General features: G+C 39.9%; 2 protein-coding genes across 2 annotated transcripts in view; one reads left to right on the top strand and one right to left on the bottom strand.

Moving 5' to 3' along the window:
• Positions 1-18,455, bottom strand: part of Kcnab1 (potassium voltage-gated channel subfamily A regulatory beta subunit 1) — a 418,900-nt gene extending 400,445 nt beyond the window's left edge. Inside the window, exon 1 of the mRNA XM_003476307.5 lies at positions 18,140-18,455. Coding sequence (XP_003476355.1) covers positions 18,140-18,381 — 242 coding nt within the window. The 5' untranslated portion in view covers positions 18,382-18,455. The remainder of the gene's footprint in view (positions 1-18,139) is intronic.
• LOC111753407 (pre-mRNA-splicing factor CWC22 homolog) lies at positions 9,201-10,925 on the top strand (the record flags this gene model as incomplete). Its single annotated transcript, XM_063247955.1, is given in 2 exon segments — positions 9,201-10,311; positions 10,401-10,925. Coding segments are annotated over 2 exon segments (975 nt in total), but the record flags the coding sequence as incomplete, so codon positions are not given.
• Positions 18,456-22,351: the final 3,896 nt, after the last annotated feature.

Below are 22,351 nucleotides of genomic sequence, written 5' to 3'. Positions count from 1 at the left end.
CAGTTTAAAGTAGATATTTTCAAAGCAGAACCCATATCTATGTCTTTAGTCCCAAGAGTCTAGCAGTTTACTTGCAAAATTCCTGAAAAGTTATATCACTGCCAACAACTTCCCCACCCAAAGAAGGTATCTAATCAAAACCTGGTTTGTTTAAATTAGCTAAGGAACATTAAAGATTCCTCATGACTTGTTCCTTTACAAGCTGGAATCTTGTAAAAAGTGGATGTCCAAGATACGGCTCATGGAAACCTACTGAGTGACTGCAGTGTTCACAGTTTAGGACCTGCAGAGTAAAGGAGAGAACAAATCTGTAATCTAAATTATCAACCTGCATGTTTTTCTTGATCCCAATTTGTTCTTTACATGTAGGCTCAATCCTTTCAATATTTGGGTTACTAGTGCAGCAAAACCCAGGAAAAATAACTTTGTAGAAGTCAGAATGTTATCCTAAAGTATATTGTTAACTTGGTTTTAAATAATAGTAAGCAGTGATCAATAAATAGTTTTAAATTCTTTTAAAAAAAAAAAAAAGAAAGAAAGAAACCCCATAAACTCAGTGATGCCACTAAAGTCCATCTTGTAACTGCAAGTCACCAGCTAAAAAGTTCCTTAGTTATAGGACAGAGCACCAATGGACAAGTCTGACCTGCACCAAGAAAAAAAGATCTAATCAAAACCCACAGTCATCTACATTTATGTCTGGAGAGAGAATCCTGCATTGTGGTCACCTTATATCTAGGATACTGAGTCAGCTAGGAATCCCTACAAGAGGGCTGGCCCTCTGGACTTGTCCCCCATTTTTTGAGAGATGACACATAGCTGTTGTAATGAAACAGTGATCCCTCTTGTAATGATATGGAAATGGAGAATCATTAGAAAAGGAATAAATTGAAAGATGATGGCTAATGGGACTGACCAACAAGAGGAAGGAAGGGAAAGCTGATGGGAAGGGGTAGAGGTGAGGCTTGCAGCTCCGTAGTGTACATATATTAGACATCAAGCTGTCGTTAGCTAGAATCACACTCAGGAAGGCTCACACCTGGGTAGGAAGAAGGACAGCACTGAGTGAAATCCATGACTGCCTCAATCTGGTCAAGGTAAGCCAGGACTCACTACGGACGGGACTAAACAGAGAATTTTCTGGAGGAAACTATCCTAAGAAATTTTATTAATCAAGGTTCTCCATAGAAGTATAGTCAACGTGAGATCAGTGAATGAATGGATGGATGCATACATTGACTGACTGATTGATTTTTAATAAGGAATTGGCTCATGTTATTATGAAGGCTGAGAAGTCCCAGATCTGCAGTTAGCAAGTTGGAGATCCAGAAGAAACAGTGGTATAATTCAGGTTCACTGCAAAGAAAAGTCTAAGTTTGAGTCCAAATGCAGGAAAAGACTGACATTCCAGCTCAATCAGGCAGGCAGGAGTAGTTGCTCCTTTCCCTAAGAGAGTCAGCATTATTGTCCTATTTGGACCTTCAACTGAATGGACAATGACTACCCATGTTGGAGAGGACAGTCTTCTTTACACAGGCCACTGACTTAAATGTCAGTCTCATCAAAACCACCTCACAGACATACCCAGCATCATGTGTTTCCAAATGTCTGGGACATGATTCAGACAAGTTGACACATAAAACTAACTACTGTAAACTCATGAATAAAGTGTACGAGTGAGCAAAATGTCAAACAAAATAGGTCTTTAAAGAGGTACAAAAACAAAAAGGAGAGTGACATAGGATGGCAAAGCATCCGAAAATCCGAGACTTAAGGGTCTACTTCCTAAGAGAATAATGTCCCCAAGTACCAACGTCTCAAATAAGAACACCTCAGATGCTTCAGTAAAAAGAAAGTTAGGAAGTCAGAGTTGGGGAGACTAACAATGGAGAAGCTGGGGGAGCTATTCCCACTACCTGATAATCCAGACTGATATTTTCAAATAATCAATGAAAGTTTATTTATAACATTTCTGCCTAATAATTCATGTGCTCAGCAAATACGTATTAAATTCTACACTAGATGTCAGATTCTGAGAAGGCAGCAGTTCTCTGTACGGATAGGTACCCCACCCGTGGACTTCACGCTCCAGACAGAGAAACAGAAAACACAGGAATAAAACCAATAGGAGTGCTGAGAGGGCACACAGGGATAAAAGAACAAAGTGCCAATATAATGAATCTTATAGGGAAACTACCACCTTTGGGGAAATAACATACAGCGGTACCAGCCTCACACAGTGGTCATCTCGGGAAGCAACCATGGCTCTTTTTAAAGCCATAGTCAGTTTCTGAAGTGTAGTCTTTGCTGCGTGCTGAGTTATGGTGTACTGTGAAATCTCAGAATTCCAAAGGCAGGTGACTCACTCACTGATCTGCTGCAGACTCTTCAAACGCTAAGGCAAGATCTTAGATACTTAAGGAGCTAAACTTTCTACACCCACATTCTACAATTGTCTACCCAGAGCCTCTGTCTCATTCTGCCCTAACAAATTAAAAGATATAGCAAGGAGCAAAAAATGCTAAAAGTCAATCGGGTCAAAATTCCTTTTCTAAAAATACTCCATCTACCCCACTGAGCACCTGCACTCCCTGAATGTTCCAGTCCTGTCCTGGTGGGCTCTCGAGGACCTGTAGCCAAAATCTGGCTACTCTGGGCCCAACTGGGACCAGGCTTCTCTCTATGGCTGCTGGCCTGGACTGCCAGCAGGGCTTCTTGGCCTTGCTCATCTGTGGGCCCCAGCCCTTAGTGTGCTTCGGGGAGCGCTCACTTCTCCTAGCTCCTGGAGAGGGGCCACACCCGCCGCCAGCGCCCTCCCTGGGCCCTGAGGAAGTGTGAGCAGATGTGACTGTGAGCACGTGACTGGAGGTATGGTGGTCACAGTGCCTTTGCGATCCAGCCCCAGCTTTGGACCTAAAATTGCAGGTGAAAATGTCGAGGTCTAGTTAGGCTGCTGCAGGAGACACAAGTTCACACAGCGCTAGCAGCAAGCAGCCAGACCCTCCAACCCAGGGATCTCCAGCGCCACAGCGCCACCTCTCCACCGCAGGCGGATTTGCACTCAGTACCAGCTCTTCCCTGCCCTCGCTCGCTGTGCTCCTCCTAATTTGGCTTGAACTGTTCCAGACTGAAGAGGACGGAACAGACGTGTCAGCAGATCACAGTGTGTGATCCGATACTGCATCACATACTGCTGGAGGAAAACAACGCCACAAAGAGCCTTGTCAGCGGACAAAATCCGAATGTGACCCGTATGCACGAACGTAAACTTCACTGAAGGTGGTCATCCTATAAGGAACACATACAGTATCCAGGCTCCTAGCAGGCGTTAAAGAGTTAAGGGCCGTGATGCATCCAACTTACCCTCAGAGGGCTTAGAAAAATAAGTGGGAAAGTGGCTGCCGGGAGCTAGTTTGTGAGAGTGTAAGCAGCCATTAAAACAAAGGCAAAACGTAACCGCTGCGGTAAAGGAGGGAAGGCCCTGAAGCTTTGCTACTTTTCTGTAAGTTCGAAATTATTTTCAAATCAGATTTTTTTCTAAAACAATAGTTGAAAGAACTAGATAGCTGGTTTGAAGATGGACACATGGACTTAACCATTGTAGATTTATTTCTTTAAATATCATATATTAAGGCTGAAGATGAGGATACAGCTAATGGCATAGCATAGTGCCTGGCTGGCAAATGGGAGGTGGTGAGTTCAACTCCTTGTTAAAAAAAAAAAAAACAAAAAAAAAAACCTTGAAGATAGCATATATTTTGAAGCCACCTTATTTAAAAATAAAAATAGCCATACTTGAAGTGTTAGGGAGAATAAATAAATTGCTTTTCAAAAATTGGTGGCTAGGACAAGCAGAAAAACTACCAAACTGGGAGACAATGACATAGAGAGGTCACCCATGAAACCGGAAAAAGACAGTGGAGAGAGGCCTGGTCTGCTGAGCACAGTTCTGCTGGGCAAGCCCACATCGGTGGGCTTTGCTGGCCTAGGCAGTGCATACAGCACACCCACCAGTTCCCACAGCTCACTGCATCTGTTCCACTGTGACCTGCCTCAGAAGGTGCCTGTGCTCCAGGCGGGGCAAAGACGCCCACAGAACATTCCCGGAGGGAAGGCCAGGACGAGCAGCCTGCTTCTCTCTTCTCAGCCTCGCTCAAAGGCGTGCAGTGTGCTCGGAAACTCCCGTACATAGAAAATCAGCTGTATAAAATGTCTAGCTGGGTTGGGTTATTGTATGTATGACCGCTATAGATTCAGGCCTCCTCAGATCCCCGTGAATATGCTGTTCGTGACTTACAATTTTTTCTCACTGTAGCAAACTTTCCCCTTCCACAATCCGAGGGGCTCTGTAGACTCAAATTCAAATTATGGTCTAGGACTGTGGATAACATCTCCTGCTAACCTGTCCAGGAAATGGGGAAGCTTCCTTTTCTTTATGACATAGCGCCCCCTAGCCACACTTGCAAGCACAGCAGTGAAATTCAGGGATAATTTCTTGTGAGCAAAAACATTTGACCTGCGGTTGTTCCTTGGTCAGGAAAATCAGTTTTCAAAATGCTGATCATTTTCAGATGAGAACGATGAACTGTTATGAACAATTTTAATATGAGAAGACACGGTTTGCGTAACCCACTGTTATTCTCAAATTCTGAATTTCTGATGTTTTCGTTACACTACGTAAGTGACATTTACCCTAGAAAACCAAAAGCAGGATCTCAAAACACTGAATTTGTAATCCCAAATAATATATCAAGTAGCACTCATGGAAAAATTCTAAAGCATTTTCTATCTAAAGAGAAGCTCTCAAAACACTTTTTTTGGACCTTCCATTCTGTTCAATGGAAAATAAGCACGGTCAGCTCTTCTGCAAGGGCCCCCACTGCACCTTTGCCAGCAGCCTCGTCAGCTTCCTGGCCCTCACACGGGTCCCGAGCCAGCCATCCTGATGTCACCTGCATTACTCCAGAAATAATACTCAGCCAGAGGGCTCAGAGGAAATTAGCACAGCTCCTGTGACTAACCGAAATTAGGCCAGTCTAAAATAAATCATATAGGCATTTTCTAATACAACCCTCTGAACAGATGGCGTTTTTCCTATGTTCTGATTTTTCTAGTCATGGCCATAGCTACTTTCCAAGCAGGTCTAAACACGCCAAGCCTTCCCTGGGTAGGGCCGGCCACGGGAGGACCCACTTGAGTGCTTTGGGGGAAGCAGCTGGCAGAACAACGGTGAGTTCAATTTAGAAACAAAACTGTTGTTCTACTTCCACAGTACATCAATCTTGTGAGGTCGTGAACATCAGAAAAGATCATTTCTCCTGCCGTCTCCTCTGTGCCTCTCGGTGTGAATAGTATTATCCTGTGAGAAAGGATTTGTTACTTTCATTTCATAGACAAGGAAGCTAAGCAGAGGATGAGAAAAGGATGGAGTGAGGAAGGAAATCAGCTGAAATCCTTCTGCATGAACACCATGTTTGCCATCTGACAGAGCCCAGGAGGGAAGGGTGCTCTAAGGGAAAAAAATCACTCGAACTTATCATTAGAACTTCCACATAGAGATCAGTGAAAACTGTCAGTTAACAAAGCCTTCACTGGCCCACCATCTCTGAGAAAAGCCTGTAGGTGAGTGAGCTTTCTCTGTTTTCCACCTCTCTCCTTCAGCCTTCACTTTCTTGTTGGGTGCACAGGGCCCGGGAAGCAAGCTTTCCTCTAACTCAAGGCTAGAAGCTCCTTCCCACTGTCCCAAGTCTCAGGTCAGCCTGGCATGTGTTCTGTTTCCTTCTTGGTCTGTTGGGTAGTCTTGGCTCCAGTCAGTGTGGTACCCATGGCAAATTCATTTCCAATGTAGCAGAAACTTCTGAGGACTGATGCCTCCAGGCTAAGGAAATTCTGAGGCCCTGGAACAGGTAGGCTGATAGAAGAGGTTCTAGGAACTGGAAGAGCTTTGGGTTTTTTGCTGTCATTCTGTCCCAGATATTTTTATTCTAAATACAGCATGAGGTACCTGAAATATGGATTGATAAAAGATGTAGGATCAAGACATGATATATCAGAATCCTACAATGAATATGTATCACAAACATACAAGATAAAAAGTATGAAGATATATTCATAATGCATCATTTAGAGAGAAATTTAGTCCAATCTTTCAAGAGGCTATTTGATTAAATAAGAACCCACAGATGAGATAAAAGACAGATCCTTGAGATCTGTTACAATGGAAGGAGCAAGGAATTTTTAAAAGCAAATGAGTAAAGGATAGTGATAAGCTCAGTACCTCCACGAGGTCCAAATGTATGTGTTTATTTTCCATCTTTATATAGATTGCACACTTTTCCTTTCAAAATCTAAAGATAAATGACATACTCCTAGGATTGATTTAAAAGAAGGTTGGTGATGAAATTGAAAATGTAATTTAAAACTTACCAACAAAAATCCCAGGTCTTCATGGATTCAAGAAATTCAGATATCTGTTGCCACCAATGCTGAAACGTTTAATGAGATTGGAAGGGAAGCAAAACTCAAAATCACTCAAGTAAGCAAGTATTATCCTGATACAAAAACTAGAGAAGGAACCAACCAAAAAAGAAAATTACAGGCCAATCTCCCTAAGAAATATAGGTGCAAAAATTCTCAATAAGATAGTGGCAAACAGAAGTAACAAATCATCAAGAAGATTATCTACATGATCAAGTGGGACTCACCCCAAGGATGCAGGAATGGTTCAACATATGCAAATCAATAAATGTAATATACCACATTAACAGAGCCAAAGGAAAATACCACACTATCATCTCAAAAGACACAGAAAAAGCATTTGACAAAGTCCAGCACTCACGATGAAAACCCTACAGAAAATTGGAATAGATGGTCTTTATCTCAATCTGATAAAAGTAATCTATGATAAACCAACAGCCAACATCATACCAAATGGGCAAAATCTGAAAGCTTTCACTCTAAAATCAGAAACAAGACAATGATGTCCATTGTCTCCATTCTTATTCAATGTAGTACTGGAAACTTTAGCCAGAGCAGTTAGACAAGAGAAAGAAATAAAAGGAACAATGATAGGGAAGGAAGAAGTTAAATTATTATTGTTTGTGGACAACACAATACTCTACATAGAAGACTTCAAAAACTCCACTAAAAAACTGCTAGATTTAATAAACAAATTCAGTGGCATAGCTGGATACAAAGTCAACACTCAAAAGTCAATATCCTTCCTGTACACCAATAACAAACGTGCTGAAAGAGATTAGAGAAACAGCACCTTTCATAATAACATCCAAAAACATGAACTACCTAGGAATCAAACTAACAAAGAATATACAAGAGCTCTACATTAAAAATTATAGCGCTCTGTACAACCAGATTGAAGAGGATAACAGGAAATGGAAAGATATCCTTTGCACTTGGGTAGGAGGGACCCGTATAGTGAAAATGGCCATACTTCCAAAACTGATATACAGATTTAATGCAATTCCTATCCAAATTCCAACAACATAATTCACAGAATTAGAAAAAACAATCCTAAAATTCATTTGGAAACTGAAGAGACCTAAAATAGCCAAGGCAATCTTGGGCAGCAAAGGTAAGGCAGGGGGCATTATAACCCCTGACTTGAAATTATACTATGAAGCTACTGTGATAAAAACAGTGTATTACTGGAAAAAAAACACCCAAATGTCAATGGGACAGGTTAGAAGATGCAGAGACAACTTTAGACATACTCAGCCACCTTATCTTTGACAAAAGCATCAAACACATCAACTGAAAGAAAGATAGCTTCTTTTATAAATGGTACTGAAAAAACTGGCTTTGAACATACCGAAGATTAAAAATTAGACCCATATCTTTCACCATGCACTAAACTGAATTAGAAATTGATCAAAAATTTAAATATTAAAACAAATATCAAATCTGTTAGAGGACAGAATAGGTAAAACTCTTTAAGACATTAGTAGAGGGAAAAGCTTTATGAATAAAACCCCAATTGCATAGCAACTATCAGAAAGAATGAACTGGGGTCTCATCTTATTAAAAATCTTTTGCATAACAAGTGAATCCACCAAGAGAGTGAACAGACAACTCACATGTGGGAAAAATGTTTGCCAGCTGTTCCTCAGGCAAAGGATTACCATCAAGAACATACAAAGAACTAAAAAAAAAAACTCAGATTTCTCAAATTTTTTTAAAATGTAGCTGAGTTTTTTTTTTTTTTTTTTTTTTTTTTTGTCTTTTTTCTTTTTATCGGTACCGGGGATCGAACTCACAACTGCCTGCTTACAAGGCAGGCGCTTATGCCGCTGAGCTAAATCCCCAGCCCCAGATTTCTCAAATTTAAAGTCCAGTCGAAAAATGAGCATCTGAGATGAATACACACGTCTCAGATAGAGAAATACAAATGGAAAATATGTTCAGCCTCATTAGCAATTCAATAAATGCAAATTTAAATAACACTGGTATTCCATCTCACTCCAGGAAAAAAAATGCCTATTATCAAAAATCAACCAATAACAAATGCTGGAGGGTCTATGGGGAAAAAAGAACTTTTCTCCATCGGTGGTGGGAATGCAGACTTGTGCAAGCACTATGGAAATCAGTATGGAGATTCCTCAGAAAACTGAGATTAGAGGTCCCATTTGACCCAGCTATTCTACTTCTGGGTATCTTTCCAGAAGAATTAAAAACATCATGCCACAGTAATATACGTGCACCCCTCTTCCATCTCGGCTTCAGTGAGGCAAAGGTGTGGCTGTATCGACTGTTTCGAATATGGTATTAAGATACGGTATTATGATTAATTTAATAGTACAACATGTCAAAGCCAATTTAGCGGCAGGCTTTATGTATTTCACGCTCCGCATTCCTCCTAGCACCAGGACTTTGGAAGGGGAAGTGATGTACATCCGGTGTAATGGCGGCGCAGTGGAGCTTTAGTACTTGTAAACATTAAAAAATAAACCAACAAGGAATTGAGACCACTGTGTACTTGTAACTTGGACCAACTCAAGTGTCGATTTATTATTAGATCAACTGGCAACAGAAAATGAATAGTGTGGCACAGATCAGACATTCTTCTGGTCATGACAGAAGAGAAAACTATAATTCTTATCAGAGGAACTCCTCTCCAGAAGACTGAACAAGAAAGGTTCCCCTGGGATAGAGATTACTTTGATTACAACAGGTAGACTGTGACCATTCAAGAAGAGGACATTCTTATGATGGTGATATGGAATCACGAAGCAGGGACCGAGAAAAACACAGAGAAAGAGAGAGAGAAATGGATAGGAAAGGGTCCCGGGAATCTCCATCTCCAGGGAGAAGGAGCCCAGAAGCATCAATAAACCAGAGTTCAGCTCAAGATGAGTCCTCTACAAAGAAGAAGAAAGATGAGCTGGATCCTCTCCTGACTCGCACCGGTGGAGCATACATCCCTCCTGCAAAGCTCAGAATGATGCAAGAACAGATTACAGATAAAAACAGCTTAGCGTATCAGAGGATGAGCTGGGAGGCCCTAAAGAAGTCAATCAATGGTCTTATCAACAAAGTCAACATTTCCAATATAAGTATTATTATCCAAGAGCTTCTTCAAGAAAATATAGTCAGAGGAAGAGGGCTGCTGTCCAGATCTGTTTTACAAGCCCAGAGTGCTTCTCCAGTCTTCACACATGTTTATGCAGCATTGGTAGCAATTATCAACTCAAAATTTCCCAAATCAGAGAATTAATCCTCAAGAGGTTAATTCTTAATTTTCGAAAAGGCTATTGAAGAAATGATAAGCAACTTTGTCTGACTGCTTCAAAATTTGTGGCACATCTTATTAACCAAAATGTGGCACATGAAGTCTTATGCTTAGAAATGCTCACTTTGCTCCTGGAAAGACCAACAGATGACAGTGTTGAAGTGGCTATTGGTTTTCTCAAAGAATGTGGCCTCAAATTAACACAAGTGTCCACAAGAGGAGTCAATGCTATCTTTGAACGCCTTCGAAACATTCTGCATGAATCTGAAATTGACAAAAGAGTTCAGTATATGATTGAAGTAATGTTTGCTGTACAGAAGGATGGATTCAAGGACCACCCAGTCATCCTCGATGGACTTGACTTACTTGAAAAAGATGATCAGTTCACCCATATGCTTCCTTTGGAGGATGACTACAATCCAGAAGATGTTCTTAATGTTTTCAAGATGGATCCCAATTTTATGGAGAATGAAGAAAAGTATAAAGCTATTAAGAAGGAAATACTTGATGAAGGAGATAGTGATTCAAACACAAATCAAGATGCAGGAAGTGGGGCTGGGGATTTAGCTCAGCAGCATAAGCGCCTGCCCTGCAAGCAGGCAGCTGTGAGTTCGATCTCTGGTACCAATAAAAACAAAAAAGACAAAAAAAAAAGTTTTTAAAAAATGACGCAGGAAGTAGTGAAGAGGAAGAAGAGGAGGAAGAGGAAGAAGGAGAAGATGATGAAGGACAAAAAGTAACTATTCATGACAAAACTGAAATTAATCTAGTCTCATTTCGTCATACAGTATATCTTGCTATTCAGTCAAGTTTAGATTTTGAAAAATGTGCTCACAAATTGCTGAAAATAGAATTTCCTGAAAGTCAAACAAAAGAACTCTGCAATATACTTGACTTCTGTGCCCAACAAAGGACATATGAGAAATTTTTTGGCTTATTAGCTGGGTAGTTTTGCATGCTGATAAAAGAATACATGGAATCTTTTGAAGGTATATTCAAAGAACAGTATGATACCATCCATCGCCTAGAAACAAACAAACTGAGGAATGTTGCCAAGATGTTTGCTCACCTCTTATATGCTGACTCACTTCCACAGAGTGTTCTTGAATGTATAAAACTAAGTGAAGAAACTACTACATCATCTAGTAGAACTTTTGTCAAAATATTCTTCCAGGAAAAGAGAAACTGGAATGGGGGAAAGGAGAAAAGAAAGGAAAAATTATACACACACACACACACACACACACACACACACACACACAAGGTAGTTATACTACTAATTTCTGGTAGTCCATTAAAAAAGATTTTTACTAATACTGTTTGGACAATTAAATGCCTGTATCTTTACTCTGTATAATTTAAAGATAAAACATGCAATGTATTGACCATTGTTACCCTCCTATAATTTTTTAAAGAGAATCAAATCAAATCAAACAAAACACAATAAAACTAAACCAAACCAAACAATGAAAACGATATGGGACTTCAAAATTAGATAATAGAAAATTACCAATGCCTACCATAATGCCTGTGATTATCTTCAAAATAGCTGTCTAGACCATCAGACATAGGCATGTAAAATTAGCCAAACAAGACAAGAATTAAGTTCCTTCTCTACTTCGGTTGTTATCTTTCCAGGAATTTCAGGAGTGTGACTTTTAACTTCTACTATGTCTGTGTCTTCTGAACTCGTTCTGGGTGGGCTGAGGTCTGCGACTGTGTTTTGTTCCTTCATCTTGACATTTTCCGGTGTCTCTCAGAATCAGCCCATCGCTGCACCCCGGGTGCTTCCTCTGCTGGCTACCAGTCCCTCGGTGTTGTAGTTTGGAGTAGGCACCTCCCATCCAGGGTTCCTGCAGTGGTGGAGAGGCATGCAGTGGTGGCTCACCGATGCTCCCCTGACAGCAGGACCTTGAGGTATGGCTTCTTCTCCAGGCCCACACTGGGCTTGCCGGGTCTCTGTGGCCATTGGCGCATAGCCTCAGGGTGTGGCTTCTTCCTATTAAATCCATCTGTTTCCTGATCAGTAATTCCAAGACTGCCTCATCTCTCCCTTTCTTTTTATTGCCCTTTCCATACCCAACCTCTTCAGCTCAAGGCAATAGAAAAATTTATCTTTGGTTGGCAAATAACACAGCTTTTTGTTTTATTTTTGAGAAACAGTTGTTTTATCCCATGAAACCAGATAACCCTTGTCATTGCAAAAAAAAAAAAAAAGTGAGAAAAATAGGAGAATCTGAATTATTATTGGAGAATAATGCTTTAAATATGCATTTGAAATATGCTTTAAAATAAAGCATAAACCCAAATTGCCCAATACAAGTTGATTAATCATGTCATTTTTTTCTACTATCTGCTAAGCTGTTTTGCTAAATTATTCTTTGATGTAACACATCAACCTATAGGAAACACAGCAACCTATAAGCTATGTTTCTTTTCAGGATGTAGTTGGGGATGTTCCACATTACATAAAGAGGCACCACAGGAGTATCTCCAAGCCCCAATCCCTCACCCTCTACCATCCCAACGCCCACCCCATCTCCAGATCACCCAGAAGTAAACTGTCACTGAGTAACTGGCTCAACCCTACCACAGCAGCCCTGTCTGGTAATAGCCTTACCCCCTCTTAAGTTAGCATTGCTGGAAAACGCAGAGCCAATCCAGGTCAAACTCTTACAACTACACTGGCTTGTCCACAGGGTCTTACCTCTCCCTGGCTCTGTCTTCCTGTCTTTTAGTCTTTCTTGGCCTCATCTTTTTCCTCATCTTTTTCATTTATTTTTATCTTCCTAAATTATATACATTTGGCTCCTTAAATGCCCCTGAAAACAAGATGATTTAATGATAAACACAAAGCAACTTAAAGCTTTGTTTTCAAGACCAGAATCAGCAAATGAGAGCCCCCTGGCCAAATCCAACTACCATCTGTTTTCTGATGGTCCACAGATAAGAATGGTTTTTAAATTTTTTAATGATTTAGGAAGAAAAATGGGAAGATCTGTGACTTGCAAAAGTTATAAGAAAGTCAAACTTTGGTGATTATAAATAGGTATATTGGAACACAACGCATCTAATGACTCACACACTGTCACCATACAACAGCAGAGTACAGTAGTTATGACAAAGGCAAAGTGTCTGTAGAGCCTAGAATATTTACTACCTAGATTTCTATAGGGAAAGCTTGCCAATCTTCAGATTAGGGCTTCATTTTACATCTTTTTATATTCTTTCTGCCAATGTTAGAATTGCAAAAATGCTCCAAAGCTAGATAGTTTCTGCATCTTAAGTCTAGATATCTTTTGTACTTCATTTGTTAACCTGCCCCTCAGTGATCTTTAACCTTGACTCACGTGCGTATTTACTGTCAGTGCTATGTAATAAAGATAAGTAACTTTCAGCCTCTTTGAAATGACTAAGAGACCCAATGAAAATACCATCAATATACCTCATAGATCTAGAGAATTCACTCATAAAATTCACCTGGAACCAGAAGAGATCTAGAATAGCAAAGGCAATTCTAAGCAGCAAAGGCAAGGCAGGAGGCATTACAATCCCTGACTTGAAGTTATACTACAAAGCTTCTGTAATAAAATCAACATGGTACTGGAATAAAAACAGATCTGAAGAACAATGGAATAGATTAGAAGATACAACCACAACTACCAACATACACAACCACCTTATCTTTGATAAAGGGGCAAAACATGTTCACTAAGAATGACAGTCTCTTTAATAAATGGTGCTGGAAAAAGTGGCTCTCCATATGCCGAAAACTAAAACTGGACCCATGCCTATCACCATGTACTAAACTAAAATCTAAATGGATCAAAGATTTGAATATTAAAACAGAAACACTAAATCTGTTTGACAACAAATTATGTAAAAATCTTAAAGACATAGGGGTAGGTAGAGAATTCATGAATCAAACTGCACGGGAAATACTTTCCAGAATCAATAACTGGGACCACATCTTATTAAAAAGTTTCTGCATGTCAAAAGAAATCTCCACCATAGTGAAAAGAAAACCCACAAACTGGGAAAAAATCTTAGTGAACTGTCCCTCAGACAAAGGACTTCTGTCTAAAACATATAAAGAATTTTAAAAAACAGACCCCCAAAATTCAAAGACCCAATTCAAAAATGGACATCTGAGATGAATACACAGTTCTCAGATGAAGAAATACAAATGGCAAATAAATACATGAAAAAATGTTCATCATCATTAGTCATTAGAGAAATGCAAATTAAAACCACATTGAGATTCCATCTCACTCCAGAAAGAACGGCCAAGATAAAGAAAATTACCAACAACAAAAGCTGGAGAGGCTGTGGGGAAAAAGAAACTCTTCTGCACTGTTAGTGGGAGTGTAGACTGGTGCAACCATTGTGGAGGTCAGTCTGGAGGTTTCTCAAAAAGCTGGGATTGGGAGTCCCGTTTGACCCAGCTATTCCACTTCTGGGTGTATTCCCAGAAGAACTGAAAACATCATACCACAGTGATATATGTGCACCACACAACTTGAGACCATACTCATAAGCAAAATAAATCAAACTCACATATATAAACACCATGTAGTCTTCCTAGTGTAAGAAATGGTAAGAGTACATAAGAGTTTATGGTAATCATGATTCCCCATTACATTGCTTTGAAGTCTTAAAATGTTTTCATTCATTAGTTGGAATGGTTTTATCCTGGTTTGTTTGATTTTATTATCTGTGATGGTATGAACAGCTATTTGAAGAAACCAAGACATAGCCATTGCTGATTTAATATCATCTTGCTTTGAAGAAAACAGCCATTGCTGATTTAATATCATCTTGCTTTGAAGTCCTACCATGCTTTTGTTCTTCTGTTTCCATTGGTTCTACCATTTTGTATCTTATTGGATGTTATTATGTGTTATTATGTGTTATAAAATAAATTTTTTATGGAAAATGAGATAATATAGTAGCCATTGTTCGTTCTCTGTTATTTGGTTCTGAATGCCCTGTAATACTTTCATTCTCTTGAATGGTTTTATACTATTTTGTTATGTTTGATATACTATTTTGTTATGGTCTCAAGTTGTGTCCATTTATTTATGGATATCTCAACGTGATCATTCTTTATAGGTGAGTGTGCTCCATCGTATACAAATACCACATCTTTTTTATTCATTCCTCAGATGATGGGCACTTAGGTTGTTTCCAAGATCTGGCTATTACAAATTGTGCTGCTACAAACATGGGTGCATATACTATTTTGTTATGTTTGATATTAATGTATATGAAGGTATGCTCAACTGTTTCAAAAAAAGAGACATTATGGTAGCTACTGTTAATATCAGGTTGTCTAATGGTAAAGTACTGTTCGCTTACACTGTTCTATTCTGATCTGTTTTGTTCTGTCTTCTTTTGTCTTAATCTCTTTAAAATAAAAAAAGTAAAAAAAAAAAAAAAAAAAGAAATGACTAAAAGACCCTCTTGGGTGGTTATGCTCCAGTCACTAATAAAGTGAATTTTAAATTTTCTATTTTTGCTGAAAATTTTAAGCCAACAGAAGGTTCTTGTACTAAGCTGGCACATGTACATCATTCGCAAACGTTTTCCTCTGGTTTCTTTTCAGTTAATACATGTGTTTGCATATTTGCTGATTTCTTTCCCTCTCCTGGTCAACCTTAGTTACAAATAAAACCAAGTCTCCATAGAAACCCAGCATACTGCTCTCTCACAGATAATCAAGGGACCCAAGCAGCTGGTATTGGGCTGCAATGGCATTTGACCAAATTAGGAAGAGAAAACAGCGCACCCCGCTCATCCAGACCTCAGAATTCTAAAGCTTAGCAATCTACACAGACTGTGAATTACAGCAAGTTTTTTATTCTTTATTTCTCTTCCTAGAATAATCTTATCAATTTGCATGTTTGAGGTAAGGGCTTTTCACCACCACCACCCCCCCTCTTATAGGGCAGACAAACACTATAGAATTAATGGGAAGATAATGAGTCCCCACTGTGTGCCGGGCATTATCTGTCATAGCTGCATCAATACCAAAGTTCTCAAACCAGCACAGCTGAGATTTCAGTGCCAGTCTGCTCAACTCCAATGTTCATTCTCTGTCCACTACACATGAAATACTATCCTTCAAAAGGAAGAAGTGGAAAACAGAAGTTTGAACAGAGGTCTCTTAACACAGCCATGGTCCTCTCCCCCACAACCTTTTTCTCAAGGAAAAAGTAAATATAAAAGAGAATATGAAAGTCACCTCCCAACTATGTTCATAAGAAATCAAGGTCAAAACCCAAACTGAGGAGGAACAAAAAGAGCCCTTGTCCTTTTTCCTAGGACTCTTTCCCAAATTCTTAAAGAAGAATGTCTTAAACAAGGGCAGTTTATAGGTGCGCTTTGAAGGAGAAACAAACCAAGTGCTACAGACATTCGGGGAGGAAATGGTTTCTGATGGCCCACATTTAGGGAGATGATAAAGGAACATTATCAGGAAGAAGCGAGAACACAGCAAGTTCATTGTGCTATAATCCAAAGCCTTGACTATTTCTTGAGATGAATTATCAGTTTAACCTTTCTGTCTTAAATCCCTGAGTTAGGAACAATTTCTGAAGTCCTGCTTCTTACTACAATGCAATGTAGCAGTATCTATGTTTGTCCGTGAGCTTGCCTGTGAGCAGCACCTGGCATCGCCAGCTCACAGAGTCTTCTCACCAGGGCATTATGAAAAGATGCCCCAGATCTGTATCCACTCCGAAACCATGGTGCACAGGCAATCCACAAAGATGCCTCAGCACAGGATGGAGGCTGACTGCCACCCCACCGCACCAGCAGACAGGCTCCGGATCCAACTTTCAGCAGAAGCAGTTTTGCGTTCTTTTGTTTGAAGAAAATTGCTCTGTGGTCCTTAATCCTCTAAAAATCACCCTTCTCAATTGTTTATGTCTGACCACTGCCACCCAGTACAAGATGTGGAAGTGATAGTTGAACTAGTATCTCAGAGATGAGGATTACCTTTGCAGGTTTATGAGACTGTTCATGGCAGCACCACCTAACTGGGTGAAGACATGGAGCGTTTTCGCTTTGTTTGATTTTTTAATAAAGCTGTGCATTTTTCCCCTCACCTGATCCGTGTTAACAGACTACCGTGATAATCATACCAAGGGCCAAGAAAGCACACAAAAGAGAGTAAGAGAACATGAAGGAGTTGAGGAAAAGGGCTCCTGCCCTTTTAGACAGTCCAACAAAGAGGTAACAGCACCTCCTCAGACCCAGTGTGTGAAGCTCAAGTTTCCTTGGAAGGGCGGTATAATTCTTCTTTGGTTCTGCTTCTAAATTGTGATGGGATAGGCTGACCTGGGTGCCCTGTGAATCTTCAAGAGCTCATTCCTCTTCTGCATGAACCCTTTGTTACATAAAGAATGTATGTAAAATATTTTGTTCTCCATAGAGGACTCCTATCATTGCAAATTGCTTTATTAATAAAATTGGCTAATAAGTTAGAGCAGTAGCTAGTATACTAAAATAGACCTCTATATTTTGCAAAAATGAAGTCATTAAGAACATCTTGTGCATGAAAAACAATCTTGTCCTGTGAAAGAGAACTTCTGACCTCAGCTAGGGCAACCCTCCTAACACTAAACTACTTTTTCTGTTTTCAGTTTCCTTGTCCTTCAGAATGACTTTTACTCAACTTCCAGGTTTAAAACTCTAGGTGTGCATGAAGGAAGCTCTTGTGCAGATGGTACTGGGTGATTTAGCTGAGCACAGGCATATCTTACAGAAGCTTGGGTCAGTAACTGCTGTGAAAAAGCATGATACTTTCCATCTCAGAGCAACTCATGGAGATTACACCTCCAACTTTATACCAGAAAAAAACATCTCTTCCTTTTGTTAGTCTTTCACAGAATAAATAACTGGAACATTAGCACACAAACCAGTAATTTATCTTGGGCTACACTAATAAAATGTGCTGTCATTTCAAGAAGAACTTGAACTACTTTATTAGCCATTAGCACAGATTCAGTCCTGAAAGAAAGTAAGTCTTATATCCCAGCAGGCATTAGAAAAAAATTATATTCAATTTATAAACTGCCTTGAGAAGAATGAGATCCCCTTCCTTTATTTTTATCTGCTAAATCACCTATCTACTCAGAGCCAAAGATATTTTTACTGGCAGCACAAAGTTAGGATTTTCCACAGCAGAGCTTGATCATGCTCTGGGTATTCCTCCAAGCAAAGAGAAAAATAATTTAAAACTCAAAAAAGAACCTAAGAAGAGGGCTCACTGCATTTACTTCTTCTCCTTATTACATTTTGTTCTCCTACTAGAAACCTTATTTCTTCACTAGCAACAACCTCTCACTTCAATGCAGTATCCCAGTTGGATGCTATTGTGATCAACCGTACCTGTATGCCATACCCGTCTGTGCCTTGGTGGTTTCCTGCAATGAAATTCCATGGACACGTAAAAACTTCTCCAGATATTTCCGTTCTGCAGTTTCGCTGGGCCTAACGGGCCAGCAAGTTGCCTGGGGTTGAGTTTTAGTCACTGTTAGAGGCCGTCTGCATTTCAGTGCCGATTCACTGGATTTGGGCAGGCCCAGCTTCGGGCTGGGAATGGTTGCACAGGCGGGTTTATAGAGATGCATGTTCCAAAACCCAAGGAGACAAAGCTAGTTTCACAGTACTTCACGCTAAGACTGGCTGTGACTAGCTGGGGTTATTTGCCTTCAGTGTGTTCTTATTAAAGTGATCAGCTTGTTTTATTCAGATGCCCTTACTTTTTTTTTTTTTTTTTGGTCTGTGAGCAGGCTCCTAAATTCCAGGCAGAGCTGTTGATCACATGTCTCTGCCAGCACAGGCAAAAAGAGCCTGATAGAGTTTGTTTAGACTTCCTGAATTTAAACATTTGCAACTATGTATCAGCCCTGGGGAAAAGTATGGGCCCTTTCCCACATCTATTTAGGTAAAAGGAAATATTTTGGTAGGAAAAGAGCCAGATCTCCTATTTTCTTAGCGACCATAGGCCAGGGGGGTGATTTATGAGTACGTACTGAGGCTGCTCCAAATTACCACATCACTGTATAATCAAATAATAGTTTTGCTCATAATGTGGTTCATTTGGTGAAAATTCCATTAACCTTTTTCTTCTTCTTATGTTGCTATCAAATGATAAGACAAATCAACAAAGTGGTCATAAAAAGTAAAAGCCCTACACAAATAAGACCAGCTGATTTTTTGATAAAAGTGCAAAGCAAATCTTCGGAGGAAGGAGAAATATTTTAACAAATGGAGTGCTGGAACAAACAAATATTTATATAGCAGAACAATTCAAAAATAAGTGAACTCTTAAACTCTATGCTTATACAAAAATTAACCCAAATGTTTTATAAATCTAAAAGTAAAATGTAGCACTATAAAATATCTAGGTAAAAATAGACAAAAATCTTTAGAATGTAGAGTTAAGTGAAGAGTTATTAGACTTGATACCAACAGCACAATCATAAGAAAAGTTTTAATATATTGGACAGCATAACATTAAATATATTTTTATTCTATGAAAGACCTTGTGAAAAGGAAAGCCAATGAACTATAGAATGGGGGAAAATATTTGCAAGCCACATATAAACAAAGATTTATTTTTAATACATATAAAGTTCTCTCAAAACTCAATTTCATGAGAAAAAGACATCTACAGATAGTTCACTATGAAGGAAATACAAATAGCAATAAGCTCATGAAAATATTAACCAACAGGGAAATGCAAAATAAATGGGTAATTGCCTGGAAGTGTGGCTAAAATAAAAATAATGGTGACAGCAATTGCTGGCAAAGAATCAGGGAAATACAGTCACTTATAAATTGCTGCTGGTGATATATAATGGTACAGTCACTCCAGAGAAGAGTACGGCAGTTTCTTCTAAAACTGAAGTTGTCAAATTTACACATAACATAGTGCAACAGCAAGCAGAAACACTGAAATGGTACCCAGGATTGGGAGGCAAATTTACTTATGTCAACAAGCACTAAGTGGTATCATTCCCAGATTATCAGGCCCTGATATCTGATCTCCAGTGGTCTAGGATTTTATATGATGCACAAGCAGGAGGTACTAAGGTGGGACAGAATGGCCTGGCATTCTTCTGATTAGCTAGTGGAATGAGATCATCGCTTACAAGGGTAGATTAATGATTATCAGTTTATGAAGCTTGGTACAATGGTACCATCAGGCATTTTGTGTGTTCAGTTATGCTCTCATGGTTACAGGGGTCAAGAAAGTGTTCACAAAGCCAAAAGCAGTTATTGAGCTAGGCAGTTTCAAAAGAACAAAGTTTTTAAAAGAACAGTTTCTCATATATAGTTTTTCCCTTTTATGTCCCCCTTTTGTCATTACTCAGAAAAATGTTTTTCAGTGCTAGGACTGTTATTTTTATCTAAAGCTTATCAAATCCTAGAATTACTGGGCCTGGTCCATTTGAAACTTTGGACTGAATTACCTCCCAAGTGTCAGTTTGCACCAAGCAAATTCCCACAGTTAAATCAAACAGAGCCAGAATCCAGACCTTAACATTAAATGTCAGCCCACTAGTAACAACAAACACTTTCTAATTATAACTGGTAGCCCTGGGCTTTTTAGATGAGGAAAATGGTTTAAAATAACAAGTCTGACTAACAAAACCATATAAAGAGTAAGAGCCTTACTGGTTGTCTTTCATCCCTCTAGGGCCACTGTCCACAGGCTAAGGCAAAGGTTACCATCAGTAAGAGGATAGGGAACAAGAACCAAGCTGGATAGCACAATACCAAGTACATATGGGAGGGACTGGGGTAAATGGTCACACTTGTGAGTCCTGTGAACGTGTCCTCCAAGCTTCAGTCATGTGTTGACCTGCCAGCATCCAGCGAGATAGGAACAAGGCTTTGAGTGTGGTGTCCCCTTAGAGTGAGCCCCAGAGGAGCTGCCCAGTAAATTTTTCAGCGGATCTAAGGCTGGATTTCTGTGTTTGTGTGTGCAGGACTGTCTACAGATGTAGTTGATCTTGTAACTGATTACAAACTGAGTTCCGTTTTATGTGCTATTTCTGTGTAATCTATCTGTGTATCTTTAAAGGGGGAGAGTCCACTATAATGCATGAGGTCAGGGCCAGTGATACAGACACTGAAGCCAGAGCTGGATGCAGGGGTATGGGTGCCAGCGCTATGACTTGAGCTTGCAGAGCAACTAGTTGGGGTAAGTCTGACTCTGATCTTCTTGGAATACCGGGTAAAGTTTTTCTAGCTGGGGATGATGTTTCAGTCAACTGGATCCTCAGAGAGGAGTTAGGCCTCTGGACTGTTTTTATTTTGCATCATTGGTGGCAGGTTTCCAAGCAGTAGTTCATTGTACAGAGGAGTTTTGGCCAAAACAGTTTTGTCCAAGGTGAACATAGTGTATTTTGCCTATTGGATTCCTTTCCTAACAGCTACTTCTATCTGTAAACACGGTGTACTCAGCATCTGTCAAGTGAGTTATTTTCAGGCTTGAGTGATTTTATCACCAAAAGAGTTAGATGAAGATTTTTGCATAAAAGTCCTTCATACTGGATGAAGTTCAGCACAGCACCTGGACAGTTAGGTCTTGCCCTAAGGTGAGCTTGTCAGCTTTTTTGATCAGAAGGACAGTGGCCACATATTTGCACAAGTAGACCTATGGATGCTCCCAAGATCTGACAGTGTGAGTAAGCATCATTGTTTTTGTGAATTCAAGGACCCAAATTTTAAGAAGCCAGTAGCTCCAAGAGATGTGTAGAGATTTTTTTTGTAACCAATTTCTGCCAAATATCATAGTAGAGTTTTGTGTCTCTCCAGGAGGCAGGTGGGCATCATTCTGTGAAACTAACATCTGGGGATAATGAGTCCAATTCAGTTGCAAAGAGGGACTGGCTGACAAGAGCCAATCAAAGGCAGAAGAAGGCCTTCTTAGGCTGAAGCAGGTGTCCCAGCAGGCTGTGACTAGCAGAAGACTGAGGCAACACATACAGAGGGCAATTGCAGGGGCATTCTTGAGCTGGCTTTAGGCAGGAAAGGTGTACTGTTTGGTGCAGGTGGGGATTGCCTTGGACAGAGCTTGATCTTCGAAGGGGCATGATTGATAGCAAACTCTGGAGGGGAGTCCTTTGTCCATACTTCTGACAATGAGTCTTTCCAAATTTCAAAGTTATAATTATCAAGCATTTAGGCCAATATATGTGCTATTCGTCCTCTCAGTGTATAGTCAGAGTCAATATCAAGTCCAAGACAGTGGACCAAGTATGAGAGAGACTGGGCACATCCCAAGACAGGCATAGGGCACTTGGGCATGTACAGGAAGTTATGTTTGATAAAGCTTTAGAAGAATTTATTTTCCATGAGGGCTCCAGTGGGTAACCTTAGTGATGTTAGCAATGTTTATTGGTTTCTTGTCTTCCTCTTTGAAGTCTGCCAGGAGGGCAGTGTAATACTGACCTAAGACTTCATGGCCCACTGTCACATTACAGTCTCATTTTAGACATGCTTAAGAAAGGATTGTGTTCACCCAAGTGTCAGGATCAACCACAGTGAAGGAGATTTTTGACTTGAGCCAGGCTTGGGCCCTATCAT

This window comes from Cavia porcellus, unplaced genomic scaffold, assembly GCF_034190915.1.
Source record: "Cavia porcellus strain 051 isolate PalLab524CR breed Dunkin Hartley unplaced genomic scaffold, mCavPor4.1 scaffold_5, whole genome shotgun sequence".
NCBI classification, from domain to species: domain Eukaryota; kingdom Metazoa; phylum Chordata; class Mammalia; order Rodentia; family Caviidae; genus Cavia; species Cavia porcellus.
This window is presented reverse-complemented; position numbering and strand designations above follow the sequence as displayed.